This window comes from Arachis ipaensis, chromosome B7 (genome assembly GCF_059453495.1).
Source record: "Arachis ipaensis isolate K30076 ecotype BB chromosome B7, ASM5945349v1, whole genome shotgun sequence".
NCBI lineage: Eukaryota > Viridiplantae > Streptophyta > Magnoliopsida > Fabales > Fabaceae > Arachis > Arachis ipaensis.
In genome coordinates, this window is record NC_142442.1 from 84,530,124 (window position 1) to 84,548,355 (window position 18,232).

General features: G+C 32.3%; 2 protein-coding genes across 2 annotated transcripts; both read right to left on the minus strand.

Moving 5' to 3' along the window:
• Positions 1-6,272: 6,272 nt before the first annotated feature.
• On the minus strand, positions 6,273-16,570 carry LOC148553204 (uncharacterized). Its single transcript, XM_088494790.1, has 4 exons — positions 16,424-16,570; positions 16,045-16,315; positions 15,836-15,933; positions 6,273-7,376 (listed from the first exon to the last, which is right to left on the minus strand). Exons 1-4 carry the CDS (start codon positions 16,568-16,570, stop codon positions 6,273-6,275), a joined length of 1,620 nt encoding a protein of 539 aa, XP_088350916.1.
• Positions 14,413-15,520, minus strand: LOC148553205 (uncharacterized). The gene is made up of 5 exons (XM_088492559.1): positions 15,405-15,520; positions 15,181-15,301; positions 14,899-15,078; positions 14,709-14,786; positions 14,413-14,577 (listed from the first exon to the last, which is right to left on the minus strand). Exons 1-5 carry the CDS (start codon positions 15,518-15,520, stop codon positions 14,413-14,415), a joined length of 660 nt encoding a protein of 219 aa, XP_088348685.1.
• Positions 16,571-18,232: the final 1,662 nt, after the last annotated feature.

The window sequence follows — 18,232 nt, forward strand, 5'->3', positions numbered from 1 at the left end:
ATCTGAATTTTTGTTTATGCATCTAAGAATTAAAAGATAATAGGAATGTGTTTAAAAAGATTTGAAAAGAAATTGGAAATATGAATGAGTTTTTGAAAAGGATTTGAAAAGAATTGAAAAAGAATTAAAAAGAATTTATAAGATTATAAATTTTTGTCAATGGAAATTAAAAAATGAATGTTTATAATGTTTGGATGCAGAAAATTTTGATTTAAAACATGAAAATTCGAAAAAAATTGAATTGGAAACGAAATTACCTCTCCCCTAGCTGTTCTGGCATTAAACGCCCAGAATGATAGCCATTATGGCGTTTAACGCCCATCTGGTGGCCATTTTGGGCGTTTAACGCCCAGCCAGGTACCTTGGCTGGCGTTAAACGCCAGAAATTCTTTTTTACTGGGCATTTTTGTGATCGCCCAGAATGCTGCCATTTCTGGCGTAAAACGCCCAGAATGCTGCCCATTCTGGCGTTTAATGCCCAGAATGATACCTTTACTGGCGTTTAACGCCCAAATTGCCTCTTTACTGGCATTTTGATGCCAGTGAGCTTTTTTTCTCTGTGATTCTTCTGCTTTATGTTCTGAACCTTCATTTCCCTGACTTGTTCACTGAAAAGCTTTACTAAACATGAACAACAAAATTAAATGGACTTATGTAATTGTTATAAACATCTAAATTTTTGCTAATGGCTGGGTTGCCTCCCAGTAACTGCTTCTTTACTGTCTTTAGCTGGACTTTTACTGAGTTTTTTAATTTAGTCTCAGTTTTGAGCATTCTTGCTCAACATCACCTTGAAGATAATGTTTGATTCTCTGTCCATTAACAATGAACTTTTTGTCAGAATCAATATCTTGAAGCTCTACATAGCCATATGGTGACACACTTGTAATCACATACGATCCCCTCCACCGGGATTTCAATTTTCCAGGGAACAATCTGAGCCTAGAGTTAAATAGCACGACTTTCTGTCCTTTCTCATAGACTCTAGATGACAACCTTTTGTCATGCCATCTTTTTGCTTTCTCTTTATAAATTTTAGCATTTTCGAAAGCATTGAGTCTAAACTCATCTAGCTCATTTAACTGGAGTAATCTTTTCTCTCCAGCTACCTTAGCATCAAGATTTAGGAACCTTGTTGCTCAGTAGGCTTTGTGTTCCAGTTCCACTGGCAGATGACAGGCTTTTCCATACACAAGCTAGTATAGAGAGGTCCCTATAGGAGTCTTGAATGCGGTTCTGTATGCCCACAGGGCATCATCTAGACTTCTTGCCCAATCCCTTCTACAGGTACTTACAGTCTGTTCCAGAATTTGTTTTAGTTCTCTATTTGAGACTTCAGCTTGCCCATTTGTCTGTGGATGATATGGAGTGGCCACTTTATGGTTAATTCCATATCGGACCAGAGCAGAGTCAAGCTGTTTATTACAGAAATGAGTGCCTCCATCAAGGGACACCAAACCTGCTGAAGATATGCTTCTGGAGGAACTTCATCACTGTCTTAGTATCATTAGTGGGTGTTGCAATTGCCTCTACCCATTTAGATACATAGTCTACTGCCACCATAATATAAGTGTTTGAGTATGATGGTGGAAAAGGCCCATGAAGTCAATACCCCATACATCAAACAGCTCAATCTCTAGGATCTCTTGCTGAGGCATGACATAACTGTGAGGCAGATTACCAACTCTCTGGTAATTGTCACAGTTATGTACAAACTCTCGGGAGTCTCTATAGAGAGTAAGCCAGTAGAAACCACATTGGAGAACCTTTGTGGCTGTTCGCTCACCTCCAAAGTGTCCTCCATATTGTGATCCATGGCAATGCCATAGGATCTTCTGTGCCTCTTCTCTAGGCACACATCTGCAGATTACTCCATCTGCACACCTCTTAAAGAGATATGGTTTATCCCACAAGTAGTACTTTGCGTCAGAAGTCAATTTTTTCATTTGTTGCTTACTGTACTCTTTGGGTATGAATCTCACAGCTTTATAGTTTGCAATGTCTGCAAACCATGGTAATTCCTGAATGGAAAGAAGTTGCTCATCCAGAAAGGTTTCAGAGATCTCAGTAAGAGGGAGGATGCCCCTGCTACTGGTTCTATCCGGGATAGGTGATCTGCTACCTGGTTCTCTGTCCCTTTTCTGTCTCTTATTTTAATATCAAACTCTTGCAAGAAGCAACACCCATCTGATGAGTTTGGGTTTTAAATCCTGCTTTGTGAGGAGCTATTTTAGAGCAGCATGGTCAGTGTACACAATCACTTTTGATCCCACTAAATAAGATCTGAACTTGTCAATGGCATAAACCACTACATGTAACTCCTTTTCTGTGGTTGTGTAATTCTTCTGCGCGTTATTTAAAACATGGCTAGCATAATAAATGACATGCAGAAGCTTGTTACACCTCTGTCCTAATACTGCACCAATGGCATGGTCACTGGCATCACACATTAGTTCAAATGGTAATGTCCAGTCCGGTGCAGAAATGACTGGTGCTGTGACCAGCTTAGCTTTTAGAGTCTCAAACGCCTGTAGACACTCTGTGTCAAAGATAAATGGTGTGTCAGCAGCTAGTAGATTGCTCAGAGGATTTGCAATTTTTGAAAAATCCTTTATAAACCTCCTATAGAATCCTGCATGCCCCAGAAAGCTTCTGATTGCCTTAACATTGGTAGGTGGTAATTTTTCAATTACCTCTACCTTAGCTTGATCCACCTCTATTTCCTTGTTTGAAATTTTGTGCCCAAGGACAATTCCTTCAGTCACCATAAAGTGATATTTTTCCCAGTTTAAAACCAGGTTAGTCTCTTGGCACCTTTTTAGAACAAGTGCTAGATGGTCAAGACAGGAGCTGAATGAGTCTCCAAATACTAAGAAGTCATCCATGAAGACTTCTAGAAATTTCTCTACCATATTAGAGAAGATAGAGAGCATACACCTTTGTAAAGTTGCAGGTGCATTACATAGACCGAATAGCATCCTTCTGTAGGCAAATACTCTAGAGGGACATGTGAATGCTGTTTTCTCTTGGTCCTGAGGATCTACTACAATTTGGTTGTAACCTGAATAGCCATCCAAAAAGCAGTAGTATTCATGACCTGCTAGTCTCTCTAGCATCTGGTGTATGAATGGTAAAGGAAAATGATCCTTTCTGGTGGCTGTATTGAGTCTTTTGTAGTCAATACACATACGCCATCATGTAATTGTTCTTGTAGGAACCAGTTCATTCTTTTCATTATGAACCACTGTCATGCCTCCCTTCTTAGGGACAACTTGGACAAGGCTCACCCAGGGGCTATCAGAAATAGGATAAACAATCCTGGCCTCTAGTAACTTAGTGGCCTCTTTCTGCACTACCTCCTTCATGGCTGGATTCAGCTGCCTCTGTGGTTAAACCACTGGCTTAGCATCATCCTCCAATAGGATCTTGTGCATGTATCTAGCTGGGCTAATGCCCTTAAGATCACTTATAGACCATCCAAGAGCTGTCTTGTGTGTCATTAGCACCTGAATTAGTACTTTCTCTTCCTGTGGCTCTAAAGTAGATCTTATGATTACTGGAAAAGTGTTATCTTCTCCCATAAATGCATATTTTAAGGATGGTGGTAGTGGTTTGAGCTCGGGTTTAGGATGCTTCTCCTCTTCCTGAGGAGTTTTCAGAGGTTCTTCTGTTTTCTCTGGTTCCTCCAGATCAGGCAGAACATCTTTAAAAATGTCCTCTAGCTCTGATTCAAGACTCTCAGTCATATTGACCTCTTCTACCAGGGAGTCAATAATGTCAGCGCTCATGCAGTCTTTTGATGTGTCTGGATGCTGTATAGCTTTGACAGTATTCAACCTAAACTCATCCTCATTGACTCTCAAGGTTATCTTCCCTTTTTGGACGTCAATGAGGGTTTGTCCAGTTGCTAGGAATGGTATTCCTAGAATGAGAGTTGCACTCTTGTACTCCTCCATTTTCAGCACTACAAAGTCAGTGGGAAAGGCAAATGGCCCAACCTTGACAATCATGTCCTCAATTACGCCTGATGGAATCTTAATGGAGCCATCAGCAAGTTAAAGGCATATCCGGGTTGGTTTAACTTCATCATTCAAACCAAGCTTTTTGATAGTGGATGCAGGTATTAGGTTGATACTTGCCCCAAGATCACATAGAGCTGTCTTGGTACAAGCACCCTCTAATGTGCATAGAATCATAAAGCTTCTGGGATCTTTAAGCTTTTCTAGTAAGCTTTTCAGAATGACTGCACTGCATTCTTCAGTGAGGAAAACTTTTTCAGTTTCTATCCAATCCTTCTTATGACTTAAGATCTCTTTCATGAACTTAGCATAAGAGGGTATTTTCTCAAGTTCCTCTGCAAACGGAATCTTTATTTCAAGAGTCCTGAGATAGTCTGCAAAGCAGGAAAATTGTTTATCCTGTTCCGCTTGGCGGAGTTTCTGAGGATAAGGCATCTTGGCTTTGTACTCTTCAACCTTAGTTGCTGCAGGTTTATTTCCTACAGAAGTGGTTGGAGAAGCCTGCTTAAGGGGGTTGTTATCAGCACTTGTAGGTGTCTGATCCCCTATTGGCATTTGAACGCCAAAATTGGGTGCTGCATCGGCGTTTAACTCTAGATTGCCACCATTTTCTAGCGTTTGGACGTCAGAATTGGCCATCCCTTGGGCGTTTAACGCCACTTTCTTACCCTTTTCTGGCGTTTGAACGCCAGAATCATTCCTCTCTGGGCTCTTACTGTCCTCAGAGGGATTTTGGGCAGTGGGTTGGTCATCCTCTGTTAGTTGTTCCTTTCTTGGCTTTCTGCTGTCTTGAGTTGAGACATTCAATGTCTTTCCACTCCTTAATTGAACAGCTTGGCATTCTTTTGTTATCTGTTTAGATAGCTGCTGTCTTGTCTGATCCAATTGTGCTTCCACACTCTGGTTAGCATTTTTAGTGTCTTGGAGCATCTCTTTGAATTCTGCGAACTATTTTATTATAATAAGCAATTGCTGATTGAGTTCAGCAACTTGTTCTTGAGGACTAAGTTCAGTGGATACTGCTTTAGCTTCTTCTTTCATGGAGGACCCAATACTTAAGTATAGATATTGATTTCTAGCAACTGTATCAATGAGCTCTTGAGCCTCTTCAATGGTCTTTTTCATATGTATAGATCCACCAGCTGAGTAGTCTAGAGATATTTGGGCCTTTTCTGTAAGCCCATAGTAAAAGATGTCCAACTGCACCCATTCTGAAAACATTTCAGAGGGGCATTTCCGTAGCATCCCTCTGTACCTCTCCCAGGCATTATAAAGGGATTCATTATCCTCTTATTTAAAGCCTTGGATATCCAGCCTTAGCCGTGTCATCATTTTTGGAGGGAAATATTGATTCAGGAATTTGTCTGATAACTGTTTCCATGTTCTTATGCTTACTGTGGGTTGGTTATTTAACCACCTCTTAGCTTGATCTTTCATGGCAAATGGAAACAATAATAATCTGTAGACATCCTGATCTACTTCCTTATCACGTACTATGTCAACAATTTGTAAGAACTGTGCCAGAAACTCAGTAGGTTCTTCCTGTGGAAGACCAGAATACTGGCAATTTTGCTGCACCATGATAATGTGATGAGGGTTTAGCTCATAATTACCGACTCTTATGGGGGGTATACAGATACTACTCCCATATACAGCAGTAGTGGGGTTAGCAGATGACCCTAGAGTCCTTCTGGACTGTTCATTTCCACTTAGGTCCATGATGGAGAAAGGGAGATGATGTGGATTGTAAATAAAACTAGTGTTAAACCCGTGCGATGCACGGGCTTTTATTTAAATTTGATAAGTTAAATTAAAAATAATATTTTATAACCATATATTTTTTTAAATTTAGTATAATACTATCATCGATGTTATATAATAAACGTGTTAAATATGTTGTTTTATCTTTATTCAAAGTAAAATATAAATAGAAGAGTTTGAAGTTTATAATATTCTTAAACCATAAGGAGGGAGACATGAAAAAAATAAGAACATATATAACTGTAATAATAGCATGTTAATTTTATACTAAATTTTATATAAAAAGCTAATAAAAATTTATCGATCGATAACCTAGTATCTTACTAACTTCATTAGAAAAGCAATTGGCATAGGATGTTGTGCTCCTTGTTACACACTTCATTTTAAATCTGAAAAAAGAGTTATAGATAAATTAGTTATATCTATAGTAAATATTTGTACAAAAGTATAAATCATAACATGCTATTAAAATAAAAATAATATTATTCTTACCTAAATATTATTAAAAACCTCTTTGAACACGACATTTGTTGTTGATGACTTTGGATTGCCGTCTTCGTCTAGAATTAAAACCCTGAGGCCACTGCGACTCTTAACTCTTGACAAAGCAACATAAAGTTGTCCATGGGTGAACACTAATTTTGGCAAATAAAGCCCTACATGTGATAATGATTGACCCTGACTCTTGTTAATGGTCATTGCAAAGCATACTGTAAATGGAAATTGTCTCCATTGGAACTTAAATGGCAATCCTGAATCTGAAAGGATCAAGTTCATTCTTGGAATGTACACTTTATCTCCAATATTTCTACCGGTCACTACCGTCGCTCCAATTACGTTGCTGCCAAGTTCGTTAACTATTAATCTTGTCCCGTTGCATAAACCTGAAGTCTGGTCTATGTTTCGCAGTAGCATTACAGCGACTCCTGGCTTCAAAGTCAACTTATAATTGGGTAGTCCCGAACATTTGATGTCATTTAGGAACTCTGGTGTGAACCACTCTTGTTGTACATCTTCATTCTCATCAGCTTGACATGTTGTGTCAGAGCTCAAATACTCCTTTTCCATCCCTGGAAAGATTGTCAAGACAAAATCGTTTACCTTCTCGACACTCTCAAGCGTTGGTGCAAGAATTGCCCTACTCTGAAAATACCTGTAATCTGACATGTTTTGCAACAAATTTAGATATGCAAAGTTTACCAAATGAGAGAGAGGATCATCAGTAGTTGTAATCAATAGATCATTTGGAATTTCAACTTCTGATTCATCACCAACAACAGAGTCAATATTTCCATTTCCAACATCAAGTATCCAATTAGCAAATCTCTTCATTTCACCTTCATCTTGATCCGAAGAAGACATTAGAAGCCTCATATTCGTATGCAGTTTCAGAACCTTACAAAATGACCATAGATGGGATGAGTTAATAGCGGATGCCAATATATCGTGTCTACTTCCTTTCGGAATCACCGGAAGTATCTGTCTGAAATCACCTCCTAGAACAACAACCTTACCACCAAATGGTTGATGTGTTTTATGTTGATCGGTAACTGACATAAGATCCCTGAGTGTCCGATCAAGTGCTTCAAAGCACATTTTATTGAGCATTGGAGCTTCATCCCAAATTATTAAGCTACTTTGGATGAGCAGCTCAGCCTTCAAACTGCCATGCTTGATGTTGCAAGTAGATTCATCAGTAATTGTAATAGGTATTGAAAATCTAGAATGAGCCGTTCTGCCACCAGGTAGGAGTAAAGAAGCAATTCCACTGGATGCGACATTTAAAACAATTTTTCCTCTAGACCGAATAGCAGAAGAAAGTCCATTCCAAATAAATGTCTTACCACACCCACCATGCCCATAAACAAAGTAAAAACCACCAGAGTCTGTAATAACAGCATTAAGTATCTCATCAAATACTAACCTTTGCTCATGAGTCATCTTTTGTTCTGTATATAAGTTTGTATGAGTCAAGTCATTTGTGTCATATGCTAACTCCTCCTCTATTAGCTTATTCTGAAAAAGGCGAACATGAGACATCTCAGGATATGGCATTGATTGATAGTCTCTTAAAGATCTCGTATTGCTGTTGAGTATCTTCTCAATCTCAATAAGGCATAGGTTTTTCAATTCATCATCAGTCATGTTTAGTCCTAGAAAAAGCACATAGTGGTTTTATGAAATATTTAATAAGTAATTCTAAAATAAAACTATTAATATTATTAATAAAAATAAAGATAATAAGAGAATACAATCTTGATATAAAAAAAAAGACATAGTAAAATACCTTGGTTTTTCAAAGCTTTTCTCCTCTCATATAGTATTCCATCAGCTAATAATGTCCAAGTTGCATTCCAAACACGCTCTGGGTTGCTAATGCTATTAGATATCGATAGCATCGCAAATAATTTTCTCAATTGATGACCAGATACAAGTTCAGCTACCTCATTAATAGCTACAATGAATTCCCTATCATCGCACAGTAGTCCCATGGAATAGCAAGCATCTTGGAAGCTAGAATATGTAATTCCATTAACTGTCCTAATAGACTCATATGTTGTGCAACCTCTCTGAACAGCTAACAAAATTCTCATATAATAAATATCACCTGTACCCGGTGGAACATAATTTAACATCCCGATAGAATACCCTCTTTTGCGTGGATGTCATTCCCTTGATTCTCTATCATAAACAAATTGATTTGGAAACTCAGCATACGTCAAAGTTTGACCTGCTTCAAATTTTTTATTGGCCTCCATCCATGCTAAGAACATTGTACATTTTCCTTCCTATTCTTCTACGATTTCTTAAAGATCGTCATCATCTTTAAAGATGATATTTTGCTCTCCAGGCAAATGAAAGGTTAATCTCATCACTGAAGGCCACCTTTGATGAATATCATACGCTAAGGTTCTCCACACAGCCTCACATGCAGACAAATATCTGCAATCATAAAATTCTTTGATCTCATCAATAACCTGAGCATCCTCTCCACTGGAAGCTTCCTTTGTAACTCCAACTGCTACCCTGTCTGGACCTTTATTCACGTACTTGAACAAATATTTGATAGCATTCGACTTGTTGCAGTACTCTATATTAACATGCGCTTGATAAGACATCAGTAGATATGCATTGTATGGAACCACATTCCTGTTATCCATATGGACTCCCTTCTTCTCAATAACCACCCATGTGTCTCGTCTTCTATATGATGGGTATCCACTATCATCGACAACTGTTTGGGATAATATTTGGTGCAATACCCATCTTTCATGCAGGGAGATTTTGGGAATGCTCTACCACATGGTCCATGAATCATATATGTAGATACAGCTCTAAATAATTTTGGGTGCTGAACAGGATCTGGCAACTCTGAAGATATTAACTAATCAATTTGAGTTGTCGTTGTTATCTTATGGTCTCCACTTAACCATAAAAGAATGTGAGCATGTGGTATACCTCTTTTTTGGAATTCCACCGTATACATCCCTTATACCAAAAAGACAAAAAAAATTATATGTTATATTTAAACTATCTATTTTATGTATGTGCTTTGATAAATTAAGGGTGATAATAAAAAAGCAACAATATGTTAAGTAAGAAAATATTTTGCCATTTATTTTATAACAATCTAAAGGAATATTTCTCTAAAAATAAGGTTGGATGATGAGCAATACCTGCATCTAGCACTCCAAATGGAATTCCTTGCTTAAGATCTGAGATTATCATGTCAAGCTGAATTTTGAATACTCTACACGATATATTCGGCCGGTCTTCAACCTTTAAGTTCCTTGGATTGTTAACCCTGCCAATCTCTTGCCAATTTGAGTTACATGTCATTGTGATGAAGAGGTCTGGATATCCATATTTCTTACAAATTGCCATAGCATCTTGACAATTATTAAACATGTATCTCATGCCACCAGTGAAGGACGCAGGTAGGATGATACGTTTACCTGCTTTAGAAGCACGTGTCTCACCCCTAACAACTGCATCTTAAATTCCTTTGTATATATCACTCCTCACCTTAGTTTGGTTGTTTCGATAGTAGGTCAACCTTTGTACTTCAATCATAGAAAAGCAATCAACCAAGAACTGCTGAAATAATCTTCCACCATTGACAATTGTTGCATACTCGACCTTTCTCTCTTGTATTCTAAATGCTATGAACTCCCTTAAACTCACATGTTGTCTCTTTCTATTTTCATCAGCCCTATGAAATTCTCGCAAAGGAATGTCTTCTTGGTAGCCATCTTCACCGTAAGGAAACATCATAAGGTACTGAAGAGGAATAAATGTGGTGTGTGTCTCATGAATCCTTTGCAGATGTCCGGACTTTAATTGAACTATAATATCACGCCATGCATCTCCAGAATCAAAATCTCCTACTATTAGAGCTGCGACCTCGTTAGAAGATGGTAAATTGTAGACTCTCGCGTCCTTTGATCCTTTTTGGTACAACCGTAGCCTTATATTTGCGATATCTCCTTGATTCAGGTAGTTTCTCACTATCCTAAATGTGTGAGCAAGAACATTATGTTGATCGATCATGTCCTTGAGATCTAGAACTAAGGACTGGTCAATATTGTTGTTGTTGTTTGTTCTTGAACTGTATAAAACATCAATTGAAAAATATTAGTATTCATAATTAACCAAAATCAAAGTACGAACTACCTAAATAAATTTTTAATCAGTTTGGAATGCATGATACAAACCTGAAAATCTCTATCCTGTTTGAGACCTCATTTTCTGTATCATAAATATATAACTGCGCAAATTTTAGTCTTTGTCCCTCAATTGGCACCAAGCTTCCAATTCTGTGGTAGTTTTGTCCACTCACAATGGGGAGGACCTGTCCCATCATTGATAGAGGTCTCTATTTTACCTCCGAGGGACGTGAAGCAAAACATGCTATTATAAGTTCTTATATTATCCTTAAAGTGTTTGCTTCTCTGGTCTGCTCCAGATATTAAACCTTGCAAGAGCTGAGGTGGACGTTGCAAAAATGGCAGTTGTACCTTCCCTCGCATACAACATATTGAGAACTCAATATTGGATCCTGTTTTGGACTTCTCTGATCTCTCCTCATACCACATCATGGCGTCGCAATGCCGACAAAAAAAATCTGGGTCACCAATATCTATCACATCTAATAATGACTAAGATAATAAATTATGTTTCAGTTATATCTGCAAAAAATACTTTATATAAAAATATATCTTTCTTTCACCATGTTAAGTATAAAAATAATATTTATAAAAGATTACCGAATACTGCAATTTATAGATTAAAAAGATGAGATCATATAATACAATTTCATTGTGCCAACCTCAAGGTTTAAGTTTTACATGCACGCTAATCAAACAATAAGAATTACAATATATCAATATTCAAATACAAAAATTATAATATATAACCATATCTTAGTTTGAATTTTAAAAACTTGAACACTAAACGATAATTTTTTGTTTATAAAAAGCATAACAATAGTAAATAATAAAGTGCTGATATTGCTACTTCTTAGATTACCTGTATTCTCAGCAATATCGAATATGGCCGGGTATTCAATTTGCACAGAATCATCTAATATAGTCGTGTTTTCAGTAATATCCTCAACTTCTTCAAAAATTTTTGAAAGATTTATAGCCAATTCCTTCAAGAATATTTTTTTTTATCTCAGGTGTCTTCCTTTTTCAGCTATGCACACTTCTTCTAATTCTTTAGTATCTAAATTGAATTAGATGTACTTGCTCCTGTAATCATTAGAGATAATAAATCAAGCACTTTATATTATAAAAAAAGAAAATTGAATATATGTTAAATGTTTGAATCAACTGAGTTATGAATATATATTATGAAAGTAGTATTAAAGATAAAAGAAGTAAAATTTTAGCTTTGTGATAATTACAATCTATCATGCTTATCTTACCATGTCTCTTTTGAAGTAGCATAGTCTTCCTATTCAGTCTTGCATCCCTTTGCAATCTAATTCGATTTGAGTACTCCAATGAATCTATAATAATTATTTAGCATATACCAAAGATTGTTTTTAATAGACCAATTGAAAAGTTAAATGTTTGGTCTTTAAGTAATAAAAGCATATATTAACATACGCTGGCTTTGCAACTGGTCGATATTGTTTGATGTTTGTTGAAGCTGTTGTTGACTTGTCTGATGACATGGGCTATCATATGCTTCGTGTGTGATACCTAAATTACTAATATCACTAATATTGGAACATCGTTCTTTTTCACCTACAGAGTGTAGATTATTAGTTGAAGACCTTGATCGATATGGTGTTGGGTTATTATCTAATAAGATAACTCGAGATATTAGTTTTTTGAACATATTTTCTGTTAAAATTTATAATTAAATAAATAGTAGGAAAATCAAAATACATAAAGTGCATGTACATTCACATAAGTAAGTTCCAAAAAAAATCATCCAAAAGTCAACCTGTATTGATGCTATTTGTAATGTTCGACAACACCGATTGAAAATGCACATCATTGGAACCATCACTCGAATTTCCTGTAATTTTTTCATAAATAAATTTAGTAACATATTACGAAAACAATGTAAATTAATAATTTATTACTTGACAATAGCTAAATAATATATAGAAAATATTGTATTTTATGGGCTTTCATTCGGCCAAAATACTCATGACAAGTTAGTTATTTTTTATATGAAGTCTACCTTGAATTGTGGTCCGCTTTGTATTTTTTTTGTCTTTTAATATCAATTTTTTCTTCAATCTTGCTTCTCTTTGGACTTCTTGCATCTTTCAATATATACCTGAAAATACCAAATAAATAAATTTTTTAACCAATTAAAAATATATATACATTATACCTAATACATTTTTATTATCAATTTTTTTATATTATTAAAAAAAATAAAGTACACAGGAGTACACATATGACGGCGTTTGTTTTTGGTATACATATCCATCAAACATAGACACGGGAGTACACAGGAGTACATGTATGATGTTTGTTTACTGAGACAAAAATGATGAAAGACATGGTCATACACAAACACCCATTAAAAACATGTATTTTGTGTCTCTCTAAAATGCTGAATATGAAATTAGTGTCTATGTAAAATCGCATAGGTTTTATTTTCATTGGCTGCTTTAATTTTCTTTTTATTCTCATTTATTCAGTTACGTAAACATATTTTACGGAAAATAATATATATTTTTTTCAAAAGTAACTTTTTTCAAATAAATATAAGTTTAATCTTACGATCAATAAATTCAACTTACAGTTAAAATCTTTTTTTTCATTTCCTTAAATAAAGAGATTAAAAATGAATAACTTATAAGTAAAAAGAGAGAAAAAGATGAAAGTATCTCTATTATTATGCTGAGAAACGAAGTAAACAGAAAAAATTTATAAATGTGACAAATAAAAAAATTTAAATTTAAAAATCAAAACGGTTAAGAAGTCACTTAATTAGGAATTAGTATTAGAATTTTAAATTTCAAATTTTTAAATAGAGTTTCCTAATTAGCTAGTGCAAATTTAAAATTTTTAAATAAACTTTTTTAATTAAACGTTTGTTGTTTATTAAGAATATAGAAATTTGTTAATTTACAAATAATTTTTATTAGTTTTGTCATAAATAGTATCAATCCTATTATTTATCGATAAAAATAATAAAACTAAATATAATCTAAAAATTAATAACCTTATAAATTATGTAAATTAAGAAAAAAATATTTAAAAAGAGAGAAAAAGATGAAAGTACTTCTATTGTGGAGAGATAATCTAAAAGATAATAATAAAATTTATAAATATGGCAAGTAAAAAAATTTAAACTTAAAAATCGAAATGGTTAAGAACTTACTTAATTAGAAATTAGTATTAGAAATTCAAATTTTAAATTTTTAAATAGAATTTTTTAATTAAATAGTATAAATTTTAAATTTTTAAATAAAATTTACTAATCAAACGTTCGTTATCTATTAGGAATATAGAAATTTGTTAATTTAAAAATAATTTTTTTTAGTGTCATCATAAACAGTATTAACTTTATTATACCTTTTCTAAAATTTAAATAGTATTACATTTTTTTAAATAGTATAAATAACCTCACATCTTAATAAGACTGGTAATTCTATTTACTTTATTATAATCCTTTGTAATTAGCATAATAGCTTATAAATTATATAAATTCTTAAAAAATATTCTCAAATTGCTTACGTAAAAATTCAAAAAAAAGTATATTTGAATTTAAATTTAAAATTCTAAACATAATACTTTAATTAAAAATTATAATTAGATTTTTTTTAAATAAATATACATTAAAAATTAATAACTAACTTAATTGTATCAACAATAATTTAAAGAAGAAATTTATAACTTTATGACATTAAATATTAAATTAGATATTATCAGAATATCAACGGTGAAAATTAAATTAAAAATAAAACCACAAGTAATAACCAAATAACTTCAATTTATATTTAAAAAAATTCTAAATTCCAAACATAAAAATAAAAAAGAACCAAAAGAAAAATAACAACTCAAGAAAAGACAATGTTTCCACCAAAACAAACATATGCTGGACATTATTCTATTAGATAGACTCTAAAAGGGATTCCAAAACATGTGCATCCAAATTCTCAAGTTTCTTTCTCAATCTTGATCTTCTTGGAAGTTGAGATATCTCCTTCTACCTTCGATTCTTCCGACTCCGAGGATAATCGCTTAGTTGGTGTAATAGCATTTTCCAACAATTTGGATTCATCATTAGCAGCAACTTCATTGGAGAATTCAAGCAACAAATTCTGTACAAAATACCACGTTAAATTAAAGACTTCTTTCTAACCTTTGATTTTATCTCACTAATATTTTTTGAATAAAATTAAGACCTAATTTTGAGAGAACAAACAAAAAAAATTATTTTTTGAACAAATACCTTAGCACCTACTTTCTCCCCTTCAATGATTGAGAATGTCTTTGAAATTGGAAGCAAACCACCAGTGTAGTCAACATCCTAAAATTATAATTAATTATTAATTATTAATTATAAATTACATACTACTAATGACCAAGAAAGCAAAAAAAAATTAATTTTTAATAGAAAGTACACTTATAATTATACTCACAATTTGAATAGGGTGAGCCTCTTTGAATTTATTTATGAGGTCCACATTATCAGTCATCTTCTTAACTTTATAAGAAGGTAAAAAATGTGGATTATCAGATATTTGAACTTCAACGATGAAGAGAAAGGTCTTATCAATTAGGTTGAGCAAAAGTGTAGGTGTATCCGATAGATCTCCTTTCTGCAGGGTATTACATAATATATTAATAATAAATAATATAAAAATTACCAATAAAAATATCTTCACTAATATTTTTAGAAATAAATATTGGTTAGATCTTACCAATAGGAGTGGATCAAGTATCTCTACACAGCTCTTTCCTAAAACTTGTTTTGCCTCCTTGTCAAAGACTACAAAACATGCACAGTCAGAATCATCAATGACACCAAGCTTTATTCGGTACCTGCTTAAAAACGAAAATAACATAAAAAAAAGTTAAATATAGACTTATTCAATATCTAATCCAATGTGCATATACTTTAATTTTAAAAAAATAAATAAATAACCTTAGAGTTATGGATAAAAGGAGACGACCACAACTTGAACATTTGAAAATTTTTGTAAAAGCATATGTGGACCTGTTGCATTCACATTGGCCGTACCACCAGTCTGGAGTATCCATAATATGACTTATAGTAGCCAAGACAACACAAATAAAATTCTGAAAAAAAAATAATGATTTAAATTCCCTAAATTTTGTGAATTTTTAGATAAATAAGATGAATAAACAAAAATAATCTATGTACAACGAATTTCAATTATAAAAAACGGTTCCTTTGAATCTAAAAAATTTTAACTAAGCTTAATGTTAATTAAGATACATTTGTTATTTATTAATATTAATAAAAATATTTATATAAAATAAGTTAAAATAATAATTTAAAAAGATGAGATTATCAAAATTTTTATATTTATAAAAATAAATAGATAAGTACTCATCATCAATCTCTAATTCGATAACAGTATATTTGGTAGATTTGCCATCCTTTTCAAGAGTTTTCTCATTCCCAATTCCAACAAGATATCCAACAACATCTGAAATGATTTGAAATAAAAAAATTGTTGTCAATAAATTTGTTTAAAAAAATGTAGAATAAATTATCAATAAAATAAATAATTATACTTTTTCTAAAATAATAAACTTACCAACTAAATAAGTGCAATCATACCCAGGAGCATTGAGAGTGTCAAAACTCACAAACTTAAATCCATATCGTGGGATATTCGACGATTCTGGAAGTCTGTGCACATCAGTACGTTGGTTTAAATTAACCACGTACTCATGATGTGTAGTCTTGAAGTAACCTTTATTGAGTCCAACACCAAAATATCTTATTTGGTAAGATATTCCTTCCTCTAACAAATTCATGAATCGAGACATAAAAGCCTTCTTAACTGAGACGTGTATTTTTCCTCCCTAGAATTAATGAAAAAAAAAACGATTAGATGGGAATAAATAAATAAATTTAAAATATAAATAATATAAATTTAAAATAAAATAGAAAAATATTAGTAGAAAACTCACGTCTTCATCGAGCCAAACCATCTCAATTGAGTATGGCAATGGAGAATTTTCGTAACTTGGTAGTGTCCATAACCGTATCACTCGTATACGTACACACAAATTGTCGATTGTAGGATTGATGTCAGCAATTTTGTGAATATCAGCCATTAGAATAAGTAGAGAGATTTTGGATATATGTAACGAAAGGGATTGATGTACTTTAAATTGTGGTGCTTTACATCTCTCATAACTTATACTTTTATAGTTGCATCATAACTAAATCTTTTTAAATTTGGTTGACTTTAATTTAAAATTTAAAAAATAACAAACTAAGTAAAACAACCTAAACTTAAAATTTGAAAATAACAACCTAAACAAATAATAATTTAAAAATTCTAACATAACATAAATCTTTATAATAATATAATAATATAATAATATTAGTACGTAACAATCGAAGAATAATTAACGTAAATTTTTTTAAAACTCTAAATTTCTTTAAAAAAATTTATGTAGCTGCAATTTAAAAAAATATTTTAAAATTTTAAAAAATAATGCTAAAAAAAATTAACAGATATTTAAAAAATAGTGTTATAATATAAAAAAGAACAACCTAAGTAAAATTTAAATAAAATTTAAAAAATAACAACTTATATAAAATAATTTAAAATTTAAAAAATAACCACCTAAGTAAAACAACCCAAACAAATAAAATAATTTAAAATTTAAAAAATAACAACCTATGTAAAACAACCCAAACTTAAAATTTGAAAATAACAACTTAAGCAAATAATAATTTATAATTTATAATTTATAAATATAAATCTAAAAATTTCTAGTGACGACACGTAAGCAAATAAACTCCCAGAATCAACGTATGAGCGCCACATCAGCAAATTGGCCCCCCATTTGTATTACTATAAAGATATTTTTGTTTTTATTTAATTTAATTAAGGATAAACCGAATTAAAATAGGATAAAATAAAATAACTGGAAACTAGAATATAAGTTTCGAAAACTAAAAGAAAAAAATAAAATAAAAAATAAAAAAATTCAAATACTAAAATGATTAATCAATAAAAAAGATTTGAAAAATTTTGGATATAATTTTCGAAAAAATGAAGAGAGAGAAAGTGGTTAGGAAGTTTTGAAAAAGATATGTCTTAAAATTAAAGATACTTGTAAAAATAAATAAATAAAAGAAAAGATTTGAAAAAGATGATTTTAAAATTTTAAAGATTGAAACTTTCTTAACAAGGAAACACCAAACTTAAAATTTTTCAATCAAAATAACAAAATAAGACAAGTAATTCGAAAATTATGAATAAGAAAAAAATTTTGAAAAATTTTATAAAAGATTTTCAAAAAATATAAAAAGAAATTTGAAAAAGAATTTGTTTTGAAAAAGATTTAAGAAGATAAATTTTTAAAATTCAAATTTTAACTTGCCTAACAAGAAAAGATAATGAGCAAAATAAGTCAACCTAAAGAATTCGAAAATAATGAGCAAATAAAGGAACAGATATTTTTTTGAATTTTTTAAGTTAATGAGAAAAGAGAAAAACAATAAAATGACACCAAACTTAAAATTTTTAGATCAAAACAAAGAAAGCAAACAAGAAAACTTTGAATGTCAAGATGAACACCAAGAACACTTTGAAGATCAAGATGAACACCAAGAATAAATTTTGGAAATCTTTAAGAAAATAAAAACACAAAGGACACCAAACTTAAAAATTTTTTATACTTTGGACACTAATAATTCGAAAATGCACAAGAAAAATAAGGAAAGACACAAAACAAGAAAAACTAAAGATCAAACAAGGAAAA

Bases quoted from the DNA above. Each gene is read 5' to 3' on its own strand.
- LOC148553205 (XM_088492559.1), bottom strand. From the start codon at position 15,520: ATGGATACTCCAGACTGGTGGTACGGCCAATGTGAATGCAACAGGTCC. The intron at 14,787-14,898 runs GTGAGTATAATT...TTATAATTTTAG, and splicing joins AGGCTCACCCTATTCAAATT to GATGTTGACTACACTGGTGG. The intron at 14,578-14,708 runs GTATTTGTTCAA...TATTTTGTACAG, and splicing joins GGGAGAAAGTAGGTGCTAAG to AATTTGTTGCTTGAATTCTC.
- LOC148553204 (XM_088494790.1), bottom strand. From the start codon at position 16,570: ATGGCTGATATTCACAAAATTGCTGACATCAATCCTACAATCGACAAT. The intron at 16,316-16,423 runs GTGAGTTTTCTA...CATTAATTCTAG, and splicing joins TGGTTTGGCTCGATGAAGAC to GGAGGAAAAATACACGTCTC. The intron at 7,377-15,835 runs GAGTACTTATCT...ATGCTCAATAAA, and splicing joins TCGAATTAGAGATTGATGAT to ATGTGCTTTGAAGCACTTGA.